Here is a 23,338-nt window from a genome sequence, read left to right on the forward strand (position 1 = left end):
TGAGCTGCTGCACTACTCGTGTTGTAAAATACAAGCCTGCCCCTTGCTCAAGAATGTTAGAAATACGGGTACAGTGCCCCTTCCTTCAAACCTGACACATTTAGCTGTAACTGCATTAAATCACCAGATTTCTCCTATGCTTAAATTAGACAGGAATTAGCACTCTCAGCAAGTCATTTGAGGTCTCAACTTGCAAATATAGTGAAGCTCAGGAGAAATACAGAGCCAAGAATTTGGCTGCATACACAACTTCAGAGGTACCATTGGATTGCAAAAGGAGAAAAAATTACTATAGTGTATGGAGGAAATTGCATGCTATTGCACTCTATCAGGAGAATCCAGCCTGCACTTCTTATCTGACGGCATCCTTCCATCTCAGCCTTAAACAATCTCACAGGGCTGCTGCAGCCTTAGGGATGTGTTCTAAATCAGAACTGACTGCAGTTCAATGCTGGATGTATGATCATGTTGCTTATGATACACAGCATTTACTGACTTCAGTTTATGAAGCATTTTGGTATGTTTCAAGGATGCACAGTCCTGTATGAAGCCTTTTCTATGAAGCCTTAAGAAGCATTTCAGCACAGATTCATTTCTGTATAGCTTCCCTCTGGAATTCAGCATTACTTAATCTGAAAGAATGGGCACATTAAAATACAAGATTCCATTATACGATGGCAGCAAAAAAGTTAACATTGAGTCACAGTGTTAAGTGTGTGAATCACGCATGCAATTACATATGCTTAACGGGTGAGATAGAAAACTTCTGCCAGAGACAAATGGCCTCAGAGTTTCTTCTCTCTCAATTAAAAAAAAAAAAAACAACACTATCAACAATGTCTTTAAAACAACTTCTTTAGCCTGCAGCTGTATGGAAGGACATTCTGATGTGCACATGTCCAGCAGTATGTTTATTCAGAAGAGTTATCTGTGCAAACTCTTACGTATTCTGAAACTTAACAATTTTTAAAAGAAAAACAGTCTTCTGTGCTTACGGAGAAAATTCCATCTTTTCTTTGCCCTCCTCTGTCTTGTTACCAGGAAAGCTCCTTGCAAGAGGAGTCAGAACTGTCATCTCTGCCTTACACAGTGACCAGTGGCTGTCCCACAGAGTCAAGCTATGACATGCACATCTGAGAATACAGGAGAAAGCCGCAAACCAGAATGGTCAGCATTCACCACAATTATTGCAAGTAGCTGTAGTACCCAGAGTGTGACTGTCCAGCTACACCAGACCATTGTTGCCAAGGATTATAGAAAGTAATATATGGCCAAGGATTATAGAAAGTAATATATGTCCTCCTCTCCATTTCAGCATGATGCCATACTCCTAAAATAGGGCTTCACTTTGATTAAAGGGCAGAGTGAGGTATAAAACTGATGCTTTATCCAGGATGCTATGGCTCACAGCAACAATGAACAGTTTTAAGCATGCACTTAGTCTTGTACTGAAGAGAAGATAAGTCTCAGAGATCAAATAGTAACACCCTTCCCTTCCTTGTCTCACTTCATTTTTAAGCTTTGGTGATGTTACTACATTTTGGTTTTCCACTGAGGTGTGGGCACAGCACGTACTCAGCCTCAGCATACCTCTCCAGCCCTTGTAGTACCTAACAATATGCCAACACTGTGTGAGGGAGATTCAGGTGAGGCTGGAAAATGGCTAGCTCTCTCTACCTGTCTCCTCACCTTCTGGGGAATGCTGTCCAGCTCCTGAACTCCCTTAAGGAAAGCTTTCCTTTCCAGCAGCTGCAGTGTGTGGCCTAAAGGGTCGTTCCACAAACTACTTGGTTGCAGAACACTTTCTGCTACAACTTCAAGTAGTTTTAAAGACCGAAGTGCCATCTGTTCCTGCAGTGCTTGCACAGAGGGATGGCACTGCTGCATGCTTTGGCATAATTCGCTCCCTATCAGTCACAATGCCTGTACTCTGCTTGGTCATACAGATAGAGAGCTGAACCCAAACACCCATACATCAGTGGTGATGTAGAAGGATGTGCGGCTTTTATTTATCAGTTAGATCAGCATTTGAACAGAAGTATCTAAATAGCAATCAAATCATACGATTTCCATCTTTAAACACTGTGCTATTCTAGCTTTCAGATTACAGAAGGAGAAGAGCCATTCATGCAAATTTTCTGCATCCCCAGACAGTGCTACAAATAAAGCACCGATGAAGCCACACGGCAATAATTTTTGGCATCAGTAATCACTCATAGAATAAATTTTTCCCAGGCATCAACTATTGAAATAGGAAAAAGACACAGAAATACTTCTAAACAGCACATTTTCAAAAAAGAGAAAAGTACTTAACTAGTTAATTAGACTCAAAATAAGAGTCATTAACCAACAGACATGGATAGAAAGATGTAGTGCCCTAGATTAGAAACAAAACTTAGTGGCCAGAACAGAGCTCACCTAGAGCCCATCAGTTTCCCAGCAATGCCATAGTACTGGGTGGAGGTCAGCTCCTTGGACAGGGAGCTCGGTGGAATGTGTGACACTTGGGACACGTTGCTCCTCCAAAGACACAACCTTTGCTTGTGACAAAATAAGGCCTCTACGATGAGCCCATAACCTCATTTTTCAGCAAACACAAAGGGATAGACGTTCAAGTCCACATCCTGCCTACTGTGTCCAGAGACTTCGACCTAAGACTCCAAAAAACCCACTTTAAAAGTATATAATACTTTCTCTGTCCTCTGAGAAATGTCAGAATGTGTGTGTCAGTAGTGGAGAATCACTCCATAGACCTGCAATGCTCTGAGAAACAAGACAGCCATTTTCTGTGCACCTGTGCTCTTCTTAACAAATGCTAATCGCTGACAGTTTTTACTACAAGGAAACTAGAACACGCTTTCTTTCCTGTACCCAAACTCACTGCTGAGCAGGAAGTAGTAAGAAAACAATTTTTTTTTAACAGCTGTGTATGAGGTGAAACAAGTGCTTTTATCTGCTTAGCAGATATTTTTTTGAATAGAGGGATGGAACCACAACACTATTAATCCGAAAGGTTTAGTAGTTGAGTGATTCAGATCAAATTCACCACTGTCATGCATCACTGACCACTTTTCAAGAGCTGTCTATATAGTTACTACTCCAAGTCTTTATCTCAACATACATGCACACAGGTCAGGTCTATGAGATCTCACTGATATTCAGCTGCGCTGCAGAGATGCCTGGGCTTATCAGTAAGTGCATGCAACCACAGAGAGTAGACTGAGGCAGGCACATGAATTATCATTTTTTTTTTGTTTCCTCCTTACTGTCTCTGACTTTACAGACTCATGCCCACAAATGCGTCCATTGACTCCTGGTGCCATGGTGCTCCTATTGCCCTTCAGCAAATGTGTCATGGTGGGGGAGCTGTGTCCTACAAGGATATAAAGAGAGGGGATGGTAGAGCAGGAAACAAGGGCACTCAGTTGCTTTAGATGTTGCACTGAGGGACATGGTTTAGTGGGAAATATTAGTGATAGGTAGATGGCTGGACTGGATGGATGATCTTAGAGGTCTTTTCCAACCTTGGTGATTCTATGATTCTGTGATAAAGGGAGGTGGGAGCAGACACAGAGACAGAGGAATCTGACTTCTAACAATACCCCAACAGGACAGCCTGCCCTGGGTCTCCAGCAGCTCCTAAAGAGCTCAGAAGTTTCACTGTGTCCAGAAGAGGAATTAGGCCAAAGCCCAGGGAAGAGTCAACGCAAACCCTTCATTGATAACACAGGTTGTGTGTCAAAGGGGAATTACAAAAATCCAGGTAAGTGGATTATATCAACTTTGCTAGGAAATTCATTTTTCTCATGGCTTTTGAAAGAAACACCATCAGACATTACATCTCCCTCAGAATACAGCAGCTTTCTGAGCAGAAAATAAAATGAGCTCAGTGAAAAAGCCGCACTTCTGCAGGTTTGGGATGAAGGGATGCAAACAGTCTGTTCAATTTGCCTTGTGCAGAGACTGCTTAGCAATTTCACATCACGCAACACGAAAAATCCCACCCAAAGCTGCACAAGAGTGCAGCGTTAGCTTTCAGTGGAAATTTTGACAGTGCAGAATTACCAAGATAAGAAGTTTTCTCTTGCTATCCCTCTTTAGTCTTTGATAATAAGGTTTTGTAGCATTCGGACAAAAATAACCTGCGGTTTCCCCACAGGAAACCCATGATACTGCTTGTAATAGGAGCCATAATTTCAGGGCAATTAATGAGATAGCATTGTGCTTAGCAGTGGTTTAAGATAAAACAGCAAAATTCACAACGTTGTCTACAGCGCAAAAAAGACACCGATTAATTTTAACGTGAGTGCAGAGATTCACTGTATTAGTCAGAATCACTCTCTGCAGCATTTGAGGCTGGCTTGAAAGGCCTTTCTCTCTGCTGGCAGCAACTTCATGCCAGTGCTGCTGCTCATTTCTTGTTACTACTGATGGTACACCAGGTCTGCACCTGCAAGCTAAGCAAAGAGCTACATGCTAAGGCTTAAAGAACGGTGCTACTTCCTTGATATGTTCATGAGATTAGAGGCAATGTAGACGACGCTTTAGCATGAGCTCCCCTCAAAGCATTTCTGCTATAGTTATTTGCTTTCCCTAGCAGATCAGAGAAGACTTATAATAGCCCCCTCTTGAAACAGAAAGGTCATTTAGATCTTGCAGGATTATCTACATTTTTTTTGTACTTTTACTGCAACCAGTATCTTTCACTCTTTGCAAAGGGGTTTTCCACTGCACCATTTGTCATCAAAAATGACATCATTTTGTCCTGGGGTGAAGTTGAGACATAGTTTTTGCTTTTTCCCTTTATCGTATTTGGTATGATGCTATGTTTTGGCTATAGGAGAAAAACACTGTTGATAACACACCGATGTTTTAGTTGTTGCTGAGCAGTGCTGCACAGAGCCAAGGATGCTCCGGTTTCTTGGTTCTTCGTACTGTCCTCCAAGCAAGGGGGCCGGGTGGCACAGGGAGCTGGGAAGGGCAGAACCAGAACAGCTGACCTAAACTGGCCAAAGGGATACTCCATACCATATGACATCATATGGAAAAACTTGAAAAACAGCAGGGAGTTGGCCTGGTAGACAGCTACTGCTGGGGGAATGGCTGGGCATCAGTCAGTGGATGGTGAGCAGTCGCTTTGTGCATCACCTGTTTTGTATACATACACACATATACATGTTTTGCATATACCTATATATATGTACAATATGTATACATATATATGTATGTGTTAATATCATTACTGTTATTTTTTTTTTCCTCTTCCTTTTCTGTCTTATTAAACAGTTTTTATCTCAACCCATGAGTTCATGCCACCGGAAGGGAGTGAGCTAATGACTGTGTGGTGCTGAGCTACCTGCTGGGTGAAACCACAACATATTTTTAACAGAAACCCTGTAATTTGAATAGTGATAGAGAAAGTTAGCACGTGAGGCCTGATTCTATTGTCAGTTGTGCAATTTATTTCACCTTCAGAAAGTTAGAATAAATGTACATTCTGAGGTCTTCAAAAAGTACCACTTGCTGGCAACGTGAACATATCACAAAAAATGTACTGATCTAAACGAGTTCTTCAGTAAATAGGAGACATGGATATAACAAGTCAAATGTATTTGAACCTTGTGCCAACTCAACTGCCTCTCCAACTACATTTGAAAAATGTTATGTTCTGTTTTAGTACTCATTTTCTAAGAAACAGATAGGGCAGTCCCCAGAATTGGGGACAGCAAAAACGTTCTCAATTGAAAATAAGGAGGGCTTTTTGATGTCTTGATGAAAAGGGAAGTGCAAACCCTTAAAAGACTTTCAGGTCAATATGGCTGAAAACACTTTTCCCTAGAGATTTTCAGTCACACACAGAAAATTCCAGGCTTGGCAAAGAGTGCTGGAAACTGTTATGGATTGCAGCCACAGTAAAAGTTCCATCCTGCTAGAGGACATCCAGAACCAGAAAAGCACTTTAAACATTTAAGTTCCAATAATAGCCTTGCTTCTGCAAGACAGCTGACCTCCTCTGGGTCTCAGCAATTTTTCCTTAATCAGCCACTGTCTCAGCTCCATGTTCTGTAGCAATGGCCAGATAGCTCATCATAGAAATTGGATATATGTGGGTTGCTCTGAAAGTAATACCTTCTATTTATTTCCATGGAAACTACAACAGGTACAAAGAGCACAATAACACTATTTGATAGAGCAAACTCTCAGCTACAAAAACATATTTTTCAACATAGTCACCATTGGCTGATTTGTGTGGATGAGCTGATGAGAGATGCTCTTCATTTTGTGGTGTGACATAGCTGTACATACAGTTGTTCACGGCTGTCTAGAACATGTTTTGTTTTTCACATTGCTGTCATCTCTACTGAAACACACCACCCATCGCCTCACTGCGTTCACATCCACTGTTTGGTCTCCAGAAACATTCAGCAAGCATCGATGAATGTCAGTGGTATAATTTTTTCTGCATGGAGGAATTCAGTGACACACCTTTGCTTCATATGCACTTCTATGTCAGATGCCATTCTGTCAGATTGCCCCTCTGCTGCCATCTGTCATGCAGTAAGAACATGTAAGGGAATATTTGTGGGAAGGTTCAACCTCTACTGCCATACCACCAACATCTGCCTCTAATGTCGTGAGCCAAGATAATAACATAGGAGGCACTGCTTTCAGAGCAGCTATCATAGATGTCTACCACACATTTGGCTGCTGCCATTATATCTCCCTCCTCAAAAATGTGCAGAAACCTTCCAATTCCATATGTGCAACAGATGCCTATCATACAAGTTTAATGAACTTCACGGTAAGCACAAGTTACCATTACCTAGAACACGAGTACTTAACAGAAAAAAACTACCAGAACCTGTAACTTATTCCATTCTGTAGCTATCACAACAGATTTTCAAGAAAATAAACCCAGATCTGTAACATACTACTTACTCTATTTTTTTGCTTTGTTCCTAACATCAATATCAATATCACTAGTATCAAGCTTAGAAAGGCTCAGTTAAGAATCAATTCAAGACTCATCTCTCTTCTAAATACCAAGTTGCCTTTCATACCTGCTTTAGGATTCTTCTGTTTCCTTTCCCTAAAACAGCCAAGAATATACTACTTCATAACCTCTTTGTTATTTTGTCAAGTGATCTCTCAGTCAGCTTCACGTGACCATCCAAGTCTTCTGTCAAACTGTACTGTTAATCTGACTCCAACTGAGCACAGACTTACTCCTTCATATATGCCTATGAACAAAGATATTTAATAGTACTGTTTACCCTTTTGGAGAACTTATGTAACAAGAACCATTCCCAACCAAATCAGAAGCCCATTTGACACGATTCATATCTTGAAGACACCAGCAGCATGTTTGCCAATGATCGCGTAAGTAGTTCAGCAGCAAAAGATACCTCCCCTGAATATGCACCCAGCAGCTTAGCTCAGGGACTTCAAAACCAGAGGAAACATCTTTGTACACAGTAGATGCGGATGGAGTGGCACTATTTTGTGATGGCTTTCTAAAATTAGGCACAATTTGTTCTTGCCTTTACTGTCCGGAGTAACAGCATTTTAAGGAGGTTGCTGGTTTTCTACTTAGCACAGGTATGAAAGACAGGAAAAAGAAGTAAGAAGACATACTCATTACAGATTTCAGAGCCTGCAGTGAAATCTTGCTATCTAACAGAACTTGCAGTGTGTTGCAGGCTGCCCAGAAGAGCTTATCAAACTCAAGCCTAATCCAACAGACTTTGCTTCTGCAGCCAAAGATGCTGCTGAACAACAATGATTAGCTCTTATTAACATGCTACCAGGCCTGCAGGCCCAGAAATCCTCTGCTGCATTCTCACTATTCACCTAACCATTATGTCCCTAATTATCTCCAAAGGAGTTTATTCCTTGTAAGCTTCTTGTTCAGGCTGATAAGCAATTCATTCTGAATCCTCTGCAGATCTCAGATTTACTCCTCACACTCTTAGCTGAGTAACTAAGTAGCTGTCTCTATTTACACAATATGTGTTTCCCCACTATCTATTTCCATCTTCTCGCTCAATTCAAGATCCTTCTTTTTCTTCACTAAAGACCTCTTTTTGAGTTGCATACTCTCATCACGTGGCTTCAGGACTCTTCTGTTCACCCGAGCCTGCAACATGGAGCTGCTAAATCCAGCTGTTATAACTGGTCATGTCCTCGTTCCCTAAGCTCATGACAAACCCTTTACTTTCAAATATATTAATTGCAATCAGCATTTCACAGAATTGGATCTTTTTTTATGTTGAAAACTTCAGTTTAGACTTCAGATCATAGCATGCATCACTTATTGAGAAGAGCACTCATTCTAAATCCCATTTTTCAATGAAATGCGATGAACATATGTTTTTTCATTTAATACTGAGATAAATATTATTTTTATTTTTTAAATTATTTTTAATTATTAATGAGTAGGGTGTCTAAATTTAGTAGCTAGCAAACACCAAAGCTATGACCATTTTAAAATGTCATTTTTCATGCAATTTTTCAAGATATTTACAGCCGCAAAAATAATGCTCATTATTTCTAGAATAATTTCTCATTATCAATGCATTTCATTCTGATAAAGCTCCGAGTAGTTAAGAGCTGTTCTTGCCTTTGTACTCAAATGAAATAGTCTATCATATTAAGACTAACCTGCACCTGCATAGAATGCTAAATCAGTAAATTATTTCTTAAGCATTGATCTAAGGCAGTTAATATAAAAATAATATCTAAAAGCAATAGCATCTCAAATAAACATATGCTGCCAAGGACATTTCCTCCTATGAGAGCCTTTTTCAAAGAGAACTCCCTTGCATTGTTCCTTAGATTACAGTAAGGACAACTTAAATGCATGTATTCCAAAAAGATAAACATAGACAACAGATTCACTTTTTTTCTTAAGCAACCCTTCCAACTTCTACATTATGCATAATTGGAAATAAAATCAACTGCTCTGAAAAAAAAAAAAAAAACAAAGAAAAAAAATCAGCAAAAACCAAAACCACACAAATTCTCAGAATTTAAAAGAAAGTTTCTTCAGCAGTTCTGTACAAGCTGGCTTCCTCTGGAAGAAGTTACTGCAGTTCTGAAAATAAAATGGCTTCTTGAGCAAACACGGGCATGTTTCATTAAATTTAAAAACAAACGTTCATGGTAAGCCACGTGCTGATTTACTTTCTCAATCCACAACTTGCTTTTGATCACTGGCTCAGATTCATAGACTTGAAAGAACAGTGGGAGAAAAGCTGTCAATGATATAACTTCTACATTGCGCCACTGCATCTTTTTATTTTTTTCAAAACTGTAGGCTCTCTTGGCAAAAGATTTTCCAGACTTGATTTAGAAAACGCAAGACAGAAAGAGTCAAATAACATTCCTATGGAAAATATTTCTGTAGTTTAGTTTAACAGGCATCCAAATACTTTCGTGGAATTCAACATAACAGCAAAACAAGATGCCTGACAGTTTGGGTCCTACAAAAGTAGGTTTGTATCATATAAATTGAACAAATAGTCCTCTACATGCTCTTCTGTGGCAAGATGGGTGGATATTACATGCAAGTGTACATATAAATATTTTATTCCCTCTCAGAATCGTATGATCAATGAGACTGTCAGTTTGCTAGCGAAGTTGTAAAAGCCTGAGCTACACTTCCTGTTTGTAAGAAAGCAGGTGAAGACAAGACTAGAGCCCTTTGAGATTGACGGCAACTCCAGAGATAGATTCGTGCTGCCAAGTCCGATATAAAAGATCATCCAAAGCCTACCAATATAATATAAATCAATTTTCTGTTGGATAAAGAGGTGTGGGGCATTCCTACAAGCAGCGTGATCAGGTAAGTCTTGTATTTTTAGTATTATAAACTCGGAAACAACGGAACGGTAGAAACGTATTTTGGTTGACTACTGGTCCAGTGTTCTGAAGTCAAGTTATTAATAATAAGAGTAACGATGAGGATGAACCATCATCAACCGCTTAAACCTTCCTTAATCTTCAGCAAAGTGGGCAAAAGCACAAAGACTTGTTGAGGAAGACTAAGCATTTGCATCAGTTTTGTGCTTAAAACATTTACTAAGCTGAGGATTTCTTATTTTATGGTGTGCTTATCTTCTGAAGTACGAAGTTGATATCTTACAAAGCAATTAGTTGTGCACTAATTAATTGCAGTTTAAGGAATCCTTTCTGGTGAATTAATCCTGTCTTAAAAGCTCACACAGGTGGAAGCATTATTAACGTTAATTTAACATTCATCAAACTCTTAATAGGTTTCTTTTTAGTAGAGGTCATTAGTATAGAATATTATTTATCTCATCATTTAATTGGAGATAGGAAAACTAATTTTGTCTCACTGAAAAATATACAAAAAGAAACAAGGTGAAACTAGCCATTTTGCACTCCAGCTTATCTTCTAAAATTTGGTAGTGATCAAGTAGACATTCACACAAGTAGGTTTATGAGTTGATACCATAGATGGCATGTTGTTAAGCAACTCTTGCTAGACAGTTATCTGTATTCCCTGTCTCTTGTTTCTCGTCAGTAGGAAAGTGTAGCAGAAAAACTGTATTTTCCTGTTACCCCTTCTGATGAATTCCCTAAATAAAATACTTTAGAAAATGATAGAATGGATCTTAGTATTTTCTGCTACATATTCACATACTGTTAGGAGAATAAATACTTATATCTAGCCCCAAATTGTAGAATCTGGCCCCTTTCACCAAAAGGTAAGTACATGATTAGGAAAGGATGACTATGCTCATTCCTTCAAGTTGCAATAATTGCAGAATTGCAGAAATTCATCCTGGAAAGATTAGAGTGTTTTGGTTTTGGCTTTTGTCATAGAACCATAGAATGATTTGGGTTGGAAGGGACTTTAAAGCCCACCCAGCTCCAACCCCCTGCAGTGGGCAGGGCTGCCACCCACCAGATCAGGCTGCCCAGGGCCCCATCCAACCTGGCCTTGAACGCCTTGAGGGAATGGGCACCCACAGCTTCTCTGGGCAGCCTGTTCCAGTGCCTCACTATACTATGAGTTAAAAATTTTCCTCACAAGGGCGGAGTAGAGAGGGACAGTCACCTCCCTCTCCCTGCTGGCCACCCCTCTTTTGAAGCAGCACTGGATACTGTTGGCCTTTCGGCCTTCAAATGCACACTGCTGGATCATGTCCAGCTTTTCATCCACCAGGACCCCCAGGTTCTTCTCCCCGAGTCTGCTCTCCATTTGTTCTTCACCCAGTCTGCACACATGCCTGGGATTCCCTGAGCTCAGGTGCAGCCCCTTGCACTTGGCCTTGCTGAATCTCATTAGATTCTCATGGCCCACTTTGCAATCCTGTCCAGGTCCCTCTGGATAGCATCTCTTCCTTATATTGGGTCAACTACATAGCTCAGCTCAGTGACATCAGATAACTTGCTGAGGGTAAACTTTTTCTTTTTGCCTTTTACTCCCACTCTAATAATAGCAGAATGGACTCTAAACAAACAAACAAACAAAAAACCTAGAAACAAGCCAACAAATGCTTATTTATTCCTATGTCTTATAGCTGTTGGTGGAGAAAGCAGCCAAGAGACTTAAAAATTAAATAAGATACAATTAACTGTGTACTTAGAAAGGCTTTCCAGTGCCTGTGTTTTGTTGATTGAATACGGTACCACTTGCTTGGAGCAGTTTAACATATACTAAGAGGACGCGAGTAACCCCATCTCTAAAGCCTCAAAAATAAAAATTTACTGAAAAATAAAAATAAATAAATAAATCCATACAGTGTGTATTACCTAATGCAGAAGGTTTACCCGATACACCTCCAAGTTTGACCCTGTTTCGGAACTAGAGATGAAAGAACAGCAGAATAAGAATGTTTCCAGAATGTAGAGATTCTGGTATTAGGTATTCAAATAACGGATGTCTTTGTGAAGAGTAAATATAGTACTCCCCCCACTTCCCAGCCTCTCCTGAATTAAAACCAGAATTGTCCTCATGAAATCTTTGGCTATCCCATGCACTCCTATCTTTCATCGTGGAGCACGTTCCTTTAAGAACACTCAATATGATTTCTTCTGAAAAAACAACTATTACTCTTAGTCTGACTGAGACAGGAAAGTCGATCACAGGAAACTCTCATGGAAATTGAACTTACCCCGTTAGAATCATAGTATACTATTCCATTAATTCCATTCTTAGGATTTTTTCCCCAGAGATACAAAAATTTTTTTTTGTAAAATTTGAGTGAAAAAGTCCTGAACACTTTAGAATAAATATGTAATTTAAAAACAATATATCTGGTTTTGTTGTATTTGATAATAGATGAATTAGAATTGAAATTAGATAATGGAATAAAACTATTTCAGAATACTCTTAGCTACAATTAGACTTCTCTTTATTTCTTGTTCTCCATCCACGCTTGTGTTATCTTTTTGTCTTTAGCATAATGAATTGCTGCCACAGATTATATCAGATATCACAACATACAGAGACAGCAGCGCAGTTATCTGAGGAGACAAACTGTTCTTCACACAAGTTTTCCTTCTATTGCTGCAGTTGTCAAAGTATTTAAATAATGCAATTGTAAATAGCTAGTATACTGGTAACAAATATAAAGGTAGTAAAAGACCAGTTGGACAAGAGCTGGGAGTGGTGTATCTGTAAAGCTAAGATATAACAGAAAAATCTCTGAAATCAACTGAAATACAGGCAGATGGAATCAGAAATTTAAGAAATTAATTTTAAAATAATCTAAGTGATGTTCAGCTAGGAATAAATTATACTGTTGTTTCTACCCCTCCTCAAACCCATGCATTTTTCCAAACCACGTATAAGAAAGAGCTACCGTTTGTATATTTTAAAAAATTAGTACATTTTATTAAAAATTCATATTTTAGGTCTTTTGTTTTGCTTTAATAGTTTGAAAGCCCTAGAGAAATAACATTTTGCCAACCTTTATTTTTTTCAAGTCAGTAATTCCAATTTAACTGAGAAGCTAAACTATGAAAAACACCCTGCTTGTCCTCAGAAATTTGATTGCCTTCTTCACATCAATTAAGAATTCTCCTCCTATTCTGGAAACACCAGGGAAAAATGGAATTCCTGAAACACACAAATAAAGTATAACCTTCAATACCAAGGAACATAGAATCTGTAAATGTTGGAAAAGATCACTAAGGTCATTTAGTCCAACATTGAACTCATCACTAAGAAGTTGTTATGAACTCAGGTCCAAGCTCTATGTTGGGAATCTACTTCCTCTTTTTATTCTAATGATTCATAGGGTAGTAGTTTCTATCACAGGTGCATGTTCCCTTCTCGCAGGCCACAGTATTGCTTCTGTGCATTGATCAATGGTTTTTAGGAAAAGCAATAAGAAATGAACACAGGAAAAATGAAAGACAATCATGTCAAAAAAGATAGAAGGGAAGGAGGAAAGGTGACATTATTTAGGCACTGCACCGGCCTTAAACGTCCTGGCTTTGATGTAGACTACTAGTAGTTTTGGGCAGGTTGCATAGGATGCAAATTTTGTAGACCTGCAGTAAATAGGTTCCAAGCATGGGTTGTTTTTGAGGTAATAACATCTTCACAAGGTGAGACATCCCTTTTAATTCTTCCTCTGTAAAATGCGAATGCATAGCTGCCTCATGGGGGTGTTTCCTCTTGTCTTAAATGTCTGTATCTCACTGCAATAAAATGTTTCACAGCATGAAAAGTGTTATTGCGGTTATGGAGAGCCCTCAAGTTGCTTCGGGAGAACTACAGTAGGAGAAAAGAAACGGGGGAATATTGAATATTTAATTTAAAGGGAAGGTTAAATGTCCATTGGAAGGACTATGTGAAGAAAAGCTATAAATCTGTCAGAAAGGTACAGCTTATTTGTTCTGTTTTGTTCTTTTGAGAAGAGTTCTGACCAGGAAGAAAAGCTGCACCTTAGCTCATGTGACCCGATTTTTCTCCACCTAGGATTATTTATCTTGTTTCATTGTCACAAGAACATCTGTGGATTGGAATAAAAGAAAACTAAAAGATCTTTGGCAACACCAGCATAATTAGGGAACAGAAAACAGAAGGGACACTTCCTAAGGTGAGCTGGAGCCAGTGAGCCGAAGAGCAATCCTCTCTATTTTCAGCAGGACCAATACATTGTCCCTCCTACAACGTCGGAATGCATAGTCCAATATTTCTTCACATCAGCTTTCCTCTAAGAAGTAATTAAAATCTTAAGCTCCTGAAGGAATCCAGCTATATCAAAAACAAATGGGAATACTATAGACGTGCTTGAATCTCGCTCTGACAGTATCATCTAAGCTCTCCCGCTGACTGCTCTGCTGCTGCCACACTTTTCTGCGCGCTATTAGTGGAGTTCATTACTTATTAAGTCTAGAATTTATTTCAAGCACTTCAAATCTAGAAGAACATGAAACATGCCTCAAGGGAAAGTGAAAAATTTAGATTCATGCTCGTTTCACCCAGGTATTCGGCTTAGTATGTCTGCTGTCAAGGAAAGGTTTCATAGGCCATTTGCGGCAATGCTGATCATTTTGGCCATCAGACAGTGACAATTAGTCTATTGTCATCAGAAACGTTTGTGATGCAAAATTCGTATGAGCTATATTAATGGATGAATTAGTTAAATGACAAAATATATTGAGTATGAGTTCCTTCTTGTATTTCTAACAGGACTTCAGGAAGAGGCAGTTTTAGCGCAAACGGAGGCTTTGTTCAATGAAACAGAGCCACCTAGTATAGATATTTCAGGAGCTGTTGAGGGTTTTCTCTGCAGCTGTCCACAGGGATGTCCAGCTCCCACTTTCTGCTCATCCTTTGATGCTACATCACTCGCTTTCTCAGGAAGGAGAGCAAAGATATGAGTAAAGATAGAAGAATAAGTGGCTTGAGCAGGAGATGCAAGAAAGCAAGAAGCATTTGGAGAAGAGAAGGCTCCGGGGAGACCTCATTGTGGCCTTCCAATACTTGAAGGGAGCGTATAAACAGGAGGGGGAATGACTGCTTACACGGGTCAATAGCGATAGGACAAAGGGGAATGGTTTTAAACTGAGGCAGGGGAGATTTAAGTTAGATGTTAGGAGGAAGTTTTTCACACAGAGGGTGGTGACGCACTGGAACAGGTTGCCCAAGGAGGTTGTGGATGCTCCATCCCTGGAGGCATTCAAGGCCAGGCTGGAAGTGGCTCTGGGCAGCCTGGTCTAGTGGTTGGCGACCCTGCACTCAGCAGGGGGACTGAAACTCAATGATCTTTGAGGTCCTTTTCAACCCAGGCCATTCTATGATTCTCTGAAAACGCACAACCAATCTTTGAAAGCCGTTGCACGGAGAGAAATTTCCAGTGAAGTTCTGTCTGATTTCATCTTCTGAACTTCATTCATAAACTCTAACATTTTGCAAAAATTTACTGAAAACTAGAAAAATTTCAAAGCTATTCATTAAAATGAGGTTGTTCTTTCCTTGTCAATTTCTGATTTTTACCGTGTTTTACAGGCAAACCAATATCCCAAACTCTGATTTGCTGTGAAAAAGCATCTCTGTTAAAAGTTTACAGATGTTATCTTACTATTTAGCAGCTGGTTTTGTTATTAATTATTTAGTTCTTATAGCTATGGCTCTCACAGTGTGAGAAAAATATAGAAGCTTTTAATTAAAAAAATTTAATTAAAATTCTTTTAATTTAAGAATTAAAGGAAGAAAAAAATCAACCAGTCACAAAAAAATACAGTGTGATTTTTAGATGACACGTACTATAAAACAACTTTTTTTCAGCTACAGGAATGGACTGCCACTATTCTGTCTGGGGAGTTTTGGCCTTTCTGAGTTTGGCTCTGATTTTTTCATTGATATTGAATATTTCACACTATATGAAAAAGAAAAAAGAAGGTAAGTAACATTGTCTCTCTGTAAGGGATGGAGTTCGAGAGCTTGAAAACATCTGCAGAGAATGCTATCGATTCTGGGAGATGTCAAACCAACAAACTGCTTTTTTGAATCTTAAAGTTATCTTTTGACAATAATGATTCTAGTCGTAAGGATGTAACTTTTAAATTTTTAGGAGAGTCAGATAAGATTATAGGATGATTACTAGCTGCCTAAAAGAAAAAAAACACTACAAAAAACAGCTACCCAAATTCATCCTCTGAAGACAAACCAACAGCATGCGTATGTGGTAAAGAATTTATTTCTAGCTAATGTTTTATCTTTAAAGTGTATTTTTAAGATCAATAACTCCCCTTTTAAATAATATTTTTGATGCAACTGATTTAACACATGTACTAAAATTTGAAAATTATTTTGGGTAGCTGTACTAATACAAAATACATTTAAGAAAACGGTATTTTCTTCAAATTCCTAAAAGCTTATTTGAATTTCAGATGTCATAAAAATTTTGTGTTCAGTTTATTCAGAAAGAAAAACATCAAATTGTTTTTCATCGTGGGATTATAGCTTCTAATCCAGTGTGTCAATAACAGTAGTAATTTGTTTAACTTATGGAATTAATTTGTTTAATTTATGTTAGAGGATGACTATAGTCATGCTCTGTTTTTTGTTAAAATGTACTAAGTTTTTTCACATAACTGACTAAGGCAGTGCTACCAATCAGCTGTACAATCCTCACCATTCCCATTCAGGAAAAAGTGCCTTTACACTGGGAAATCTGCACCTTGTGCTGCATGCATATGGATGGGCTGGCAAACACTGGTAGACTGAACCACTGTAAACATATTCACATGCATAGATAATCTAGGTAAGCAGGAGGCTTATGCCTATAAGCAGTAATCACAGTGAAGAAGAGAACTGGTATGACAGGCTATTAAAAGAGATGCTGGAGTGTTCTGGAACGGGGGGAGGGTGTTGTCTTTTTGTTTTCTTTTGACTTTTAGCGTTACTAGGCAGATATTCATGCGATGAAAAATCAGTCATTTACAAAACTAACCTTGAGCAAGGTTGCAGTCCGATTGGCTGATGCAGCAGTATTCATGGTATCAGAATTTTACCATGGCATATTCTGGAGTTCTGGATAACAAGTTAGAAAGTCATGCATTCCTGAGTTATTAATCAAACTCTAGCAATAAATCTCTCTGCCTCAGTTTCTTCATCTGTAGATCTCTCCCTTTCACAGACAGGAGCAACTGAGCCAGTAAAACAAATGAACCTTTCATCTTCTAATATAAACACATGATGCGCCTCCCTAGGCAGAGAAAAAGCGGTTAGAAGCAGAAAGAGGAGGAAACAAGAAATTAATCCCATGCGTTATAGTACACTTTTGGGAGAAGGAACTGTATTTGATCTTGCTTAACAAAATAGAGATTGAAGACCTTCTTGTAAACTAACACAAAGTCTGTAGGCTCAGTGCAGAAACATAACACAAGCAGTTTTTTAAATTATTATTCCAAAGTAATTGAGTGAAGCAGGGGACAACTGAAAGTGCTTAGATGCCAGAGCTTTCAATTTCACTCTCTACAGTGAAGTCAAAAGCATGTCAGTTAAGACAATTATCTGAATTGTTCTTAAGCAGCACGTTTCATTTTCTGTTCACTTTTTAAAAATTTTTTTCAGCTAAAATGTATAAAGACAATGAAGACAACACTCAAAGGTAAGCTGTATAAATAATTATTTTCTGAGAAGAGTAAAAGAAGCAATAAATGATGATAGATGTCTTTGGAGGGACAGCACAGAGGAAAATTCAGTATCTTATGTGGCCTGCCTGGAAATACTGGAGAGCTGGATGGTTATGAAAATATTTTTTTTGTAAGAAAGCAGGGGAAAAATTTTTATGTAGGTGAGATGTCTTTCCGGCATTTCATCAAGAATAAAAAACTGCATGCTAATATGGTAATCCTATATACTGAAGGAAGTATGATATATTGTGTTAAGGCACTATTTATTGCTTGAATTCATTGAATCTATAGTAAAGAGAACACTCAGAAAATAATAAGGAATTATAATCTGTTATTTCATTCTTGTGGAACAATAATTTGTATTAACATTTCTTTTACACATTACATTCCAACGCAATAAAGCAGTTTGTTTGCATTGATTCCAGATGCTGGACAACTCCTGAGTGTCACAAGCCCGTTGCACTTATTCCATATTAAAGTCACTGCGGAAAACAGAGATGGAATGAATTTCATCTCAACTCAAATATATCAGGCCCTTGAACCAAAAAACACAAAAGCTGCTGCCTGCCCCCCAAAATCAATCCTCATTAACATATTCCCTGGAAATTGGGAAGTCCCTGTTTTATTTGTTACTGCCTGTTCAGCTGAAAAACACCACTGAAATAAAGTGGCATAAGATTTAATTACTTCATCCTCTTGACAAGGCACGGGATAGAGATGCAATAGAATCAGAGAGTGAACCTCTCTAACAATCCTCGTTTTTACAAACATGTTTGAAAACATTTTCAAGAAACACCAGGTAGCAAAACACAATGCCATTAAATACTCAAAGCTGAACTTTGCTTTCATCTTGTCTAGGTGCATTGACGTAAGAATTTTAGTTCAATATTAGTTCTTTTTAAGAACATTCCCTCCTAAAAGCATGATTTAATGTTTTCATTTGCCTTGCAAAATGGTCTCAGAAGACACAAACTGGATTCCTTTTGGATGAAACCAAACTAGAATTTGTACTCCAGGATTGTACTTCATACTCCAGTTGTCTATTGGATTTCAGTGCATGGTACCAGTTGTGAGCTAAATCAGATTTAAATCCCCACTCCCACCACATATGATTATATGGTATGCCAGACAGATAAAGTAGGAGATGGGGTACACTGATCTGCGAAGTTTTTTCAGGCCTCTCCACAGTGCTTTTCACTATTTCTAAGTGATTGTTAATATTCCAGAACTCCATCAAATAGTAGTTTTGTAGTACTGAGATAAGTTTTGTACTTAATAAAATTACAGGAAAGACAAATTCAATCCATAGCTCGATAACAAATCTATCTTCAGAGTATGAATGATGTCATTTCTTCTCCTTTTTTTTGTGAAGCTGGTGTTACTGTCCCCTCATCTTCATTTTTAGGTCACATACAGACTTCTGCTGTGTGTGTGTAAAATGTTAGGAGTAGAATAGTGGGATCCTAAATAAAGTTTATGAAGCAATTTAAAATTATTTTTTTATTCCTATTCTAGCTATGATGACTGTTACACAGGAGATGACCCAGTTTATGGCAATCTCAGTCAAGATATTTTAGGTAAGCTTCATTTTAAGAACATGTGCCTATTCAGTATCTATTCAGTGTCTATGAGAAATGCAGAATTAAAAGAAGACTGACCAACACATACTGTGTTTCTCAGCAGCCCTGAGAATCTTTCCCTTTTTTAAAATGCCTTACTGATACCTACGTGGGGCCAACATCAAGTCACCATATTGCAATATTTGTAAGATGAGGTTGTGTATTGAATTTGACTTTTTATAGTCCAAACAGTACTGTTCAGTCAAATACTTCAAAATAAGAGCTTTTCTGTATGTAAAGCTTCATCCATTTAAATAACATTCTTGGCACACACAGTTCAAAGCGATCTAACACAAATGACCCCTGTCCAAAGTCAGTGCCCCCAGAGAAGCTAGCAGAAAGTAGCACATACCTGCTCTCTGTGCTGGCCATTCACAAATCAAAGATGTTAACAGAAATGCTGAAGTATAGCCCACGGTGGCTGGACAGTGGGCAGTCTGCTTCACTGGGCCAAAGTGAAGAATCCTCTGCAGCGGTAACTCATACCAGATTAGAGGCAGTAAAATCATAATAACTACAGCTCAATATAGACGTGCCAAGGGTATGTCACTCAAAGCCTACTAGACTCTGCATAGCTCTGTAGCTGAAAATATTGCTTGTACTGACAAATACATTGGTATGTCAAGTTACTCTTAACTGAAGCTGTTCTAGCAGCCCCAAATGATGTCCATTTAGGGAATAATGAGAAGCTTCCCATCCACCCACATGAACAGAACATTATTTTCTGCTTCAGAGTATCCGTGTCAGAATTTCTTACTTAACTGCCTCTCTAGGCAGGAAGACATTAGTGATATCTGTGTGTCACTTCAAAACAAGTGAAACTTCTAACAAAGTAAACTGGTGGGGATGAGAGGGTACTTCTGTAACAGAGAGGATTTGTTAATTGGATCTTTTAATTCTGAGTGTCTTAATAACTGAAATACTTTTCTACTTTGGTAAATTACAGAGGAATGTTGTTACGAGCAGATGAAGTCCCAGCCTCAAAGGCCAGTTAACGAACTACAGGTATCTTTACTTTTAATTTTGGATTTCTGAATCTGAGTGGTCTGTCACAGAGTATCTGTCTATAATTGAAGCATTCCTAAGACCAATTTTTGAGCTGCTTTCCAGGTATTTTATCAGGGGTTATTTCCAATCTCTCCCTACTTATCTAAAGATTTGTTTTCATAAACTTCACAGAAACAGAATCATCTATGAAAACTCCAGTGCCAAAAGTGCTCAACAATTTGGCTTGAAAAACACAGAGAGCAGTGGAAACACAAAACATATATTTTACACTGGAAATTTGATAACATATGCAGAAAAGAATCACCCATTATTACTTTTTTTTCCTGCACAAACTCTGTGAAAAATGTTGCTAAGAATGGGACTCTAATAAATCAAACAGTGAAGAAAAACAGATCAAATAATGACCCGCATCTCAAAGAACTTGGAATGATTATATAAACGGTCCTTATTTCCCACAGAGAATCTTTGAAATGATACCCAGAAGAGGGTTTCCTCTCTGCCACAATTATAAAAATATTAGCCAGTTATCATTAAGTTACATTCGTCTGTTTTCTGTGCTGCCATAACTTAATCATTTGCATTTTTAATAACTTAATTTACAGCTAGTTTGGGTAAACCTTAGCCTCTACTATGATTACCATGTAGACATGCTCAAAGCCTTAGACATAATTTTTAAGCAAATACAACTACTGAATGTTAATTATAAAGTAAATTTCCTTCCAGGTGGAATCAGTTGATCAGATGTGTTATGCCTCACTTGATCACAGCGCCAAGGGAAAACGCAGAAAACCAAAGAGGAAGAAAGACCCTCCATTAGAGAATGAAGATGAAAGATCATCTAAATCCATTACGGCTTCCAAAGTTAGCATTTACCTCAACAGTGAGCAACTGGCTGCTGAAAATACAGCAAATGTAGAAGCCATTCATGATGATCCCATAAGATTGATGGGTTTGATTCATAGGACAAATGGAGAGAACATTTGAAGTGGCTTCATGAACCATATATGAAATCAAAGTGAGATCTGCTTTATTCATTCTGGAGGAACAGTGAATCACTAGAGATAGTATCCTGGCAAACTTACAGAACAAACAATGGTGTGAAGCAGCTGAGTGAAATGTTCCAAATCATCTTCTAAGCACATCTATGAACTAAGCAAGAAATAGCTGTAGGTTCATGCTGCCATTTTAAAGGACCTGTCCTTCTGAATACATTTCGAAAGGGAGCTGTGAACACAGAGATACCAGCTTCTGCATGGTAAAGTAAAAATTAATCCTTTGTTTAAAAACAACTAGCAACCTTCATACAGTCCCAGAAGACCCACTAAGTTGCCTGTAGAACTCTCATAGACTATGACTATTCTTCTACATAGGTTTTAACAGTACTTTTGGAAAGAAATGGTGTTTCACATATGCACACTTAAGGATTCAGATGTTTTCCCAATTAAAAAAGGATCTGCATTCAAAATTGCGTATTTTCCTATGGTGAATAGTCTACAGCATGGGTTTCCAACCTTTCGGCTTGCCTGGGCTGCGCTGAGTGAAAAGAAATCGTCTTGGGCCAATGTTTTGGTTGTTGCTGAATGATGGGGCGCCCCCAGGGCTAGCTCCGACTGCTCGGTTGGGAAGAGCCCCAGCCATGACAGCGTGGGGCAGAGGGCAGAGCTAATTACTAGCTGTCTTGGGCTTCATGCAGCCTGGAGGTTGTGGGTCGAACATGCCTGGTCTACAGTAATAAAACAATACAGCTAAAGGAAATTAGAAAATAATTTGTTTAAAGCAGTACTTTTGCATCTAGGAAGATTTAACAATACTCTTATATATCCTCACTTTCCTTTTGGGAGCAATATCAGCATACATCTCAAATCTTCACTCCTCTACTAACACAACAACTGTATTCATTTGTATTCAAGAATAAGTAATGATATTGGCAAATGATTTGTAATAATCAGCCTCTGCCAGAGGATTATTCCTTCTAACATTCTATTCTATTTTATATTCAAATTCCTACTGGGTTTCACAGTGCCTTTGTCAATAACTTCTTCACAAAAGTAGAAAGACCTTATTTCCCCATGTAATTTACATTCTGTATGCACATTCATCTTTAGACTTTCAACTCATCAGATGGTAAGCTTTTATCGAGTGGGGATTTATTTTTATGTGGCACATTCTGGGAGTCGTTAAGTAGTAGCAGCAAAAAACAGTAAGACATGTTAATGTGCTATGCCTACCTCTAGGTCTTGGATAGTTGTGCCTTAAAAAAAAAACAAACACCAACAAGTAAATAAATAAATAAGTTCATGCAGAGCACAGTGCCAAGGAGCTTGAAATGCTAAAGGATATTTAGAGTGCCAAGTGTCTCAAAAACAAAAAAGCCAGTCCACAGATGCTACAAGTCTTTCAACACTATGCCAAAAAAAAAAAAAAAAAAAAAAAAGTCAAGGTAAAGAATCTGGCCCATGTTCATTTTAGCTTAGTTAACAAATCTCTTTAACACACCTTAACTCCTCTTCTAGACTGAAAGGAAAAAGCCAACCTCTGCAGATCAAGCTGCTCAGTGGTATTATTACCTGTCTTGAGCTGAAATCTAATCAATACACACAGGTCACTCCAAAATAATGCCTCCTACTTATTGCCATGGAAAATACAACAGATACAAAGAGCATAATAACACTATTTGATAGAGCAAATTCTCAGCTACAAAACACTATTTTTCAGTATAGTCACCACCATTAGCCATGTATTTTCACCAGCGATGAACAAGAGCCTGCACATTGCCATTGTGAAAACCTGCACCAGTGGAGGTGATCCACTGCTGACGTCACCGCTGCTGAAACACACCACCCACAGCCTCACTGTGTTCACATCCACTGTTGGTTTCCAGAAACATTCAGTAAGAGTAGATGAGTATCAATGGGAGCAGTGTTTTTCACATGGAGGAACTGAATTATGCACCTTCACTTCATATGCACTTCCATGTCAGCTGCCATTTTGTCAGACTGCCCCTCTGCTCCCATCTGTCGCGTGACAACAAAATGTAAGTGAATATTGGCAGGATATCTCTACTGTCATACCCCCAACATCCGCCT

General features: G+C 38.5%; 1 protein-coding gene across 4 annotated transcripts; it reads left to right on the forward strand.

Moving 5' to 3' along the window:
• LOC110400702 (T-cell receptor-associated transmembrane adapter 1) lies at positions 3,611–21,717 on the forward strand. Of its 4 annotated transcripts, XM_021400865.1 has the most exons (8): positions 3,611–3,763; positions 9,601–9,844; positions 13,958–14,078; positions 15,773–15,886; positions 17,564–17,600; positions 19,141–19,202; positions 20,191–20,249; positions 20,976–21,717. In XM_021400865.1, exons 4-8 carry the CDS (start codon positions 15,781–15,783, stop codon positions 21,234–21,236), a joined length of 525 nt encoding a protein of 174 aa, XP_021256540.1. In that variant the 5' UTR covers positions 3,611–3,763; positions 9,601–9,844; positions 13,958–14,078; positions 15,773–15,780; the 3' UTR covers positions 21,237–21,717. The 4 variants fall into 4 exon arrangements, with proteins under 4 accessions (XP_021256540.1, XP_021256533.1, XP_021256541.1 ...); XM_021400858.1 differs by lacking the exon at positions 13,958–14,078; XM_021400866.1 differs by lacking the exons at positions 3,611–3,763; positions 13,958–14,078 and adding an exon at positions 9,253–9,494.

This window comes from Numida meleagris, chromosome 1 (genome assembly GCF_002078875.1).
Source record: "Numida meleagris isolate 19003 breed g44 Domestic line chromosome 1, NumMel1.0, whole genome shotgun sequence".
Lineage (NCBI taxonomy): Eukaryota > Metazoa > Chordata > Aves > Galliformes > Numididae > Numida > Numida meleagris.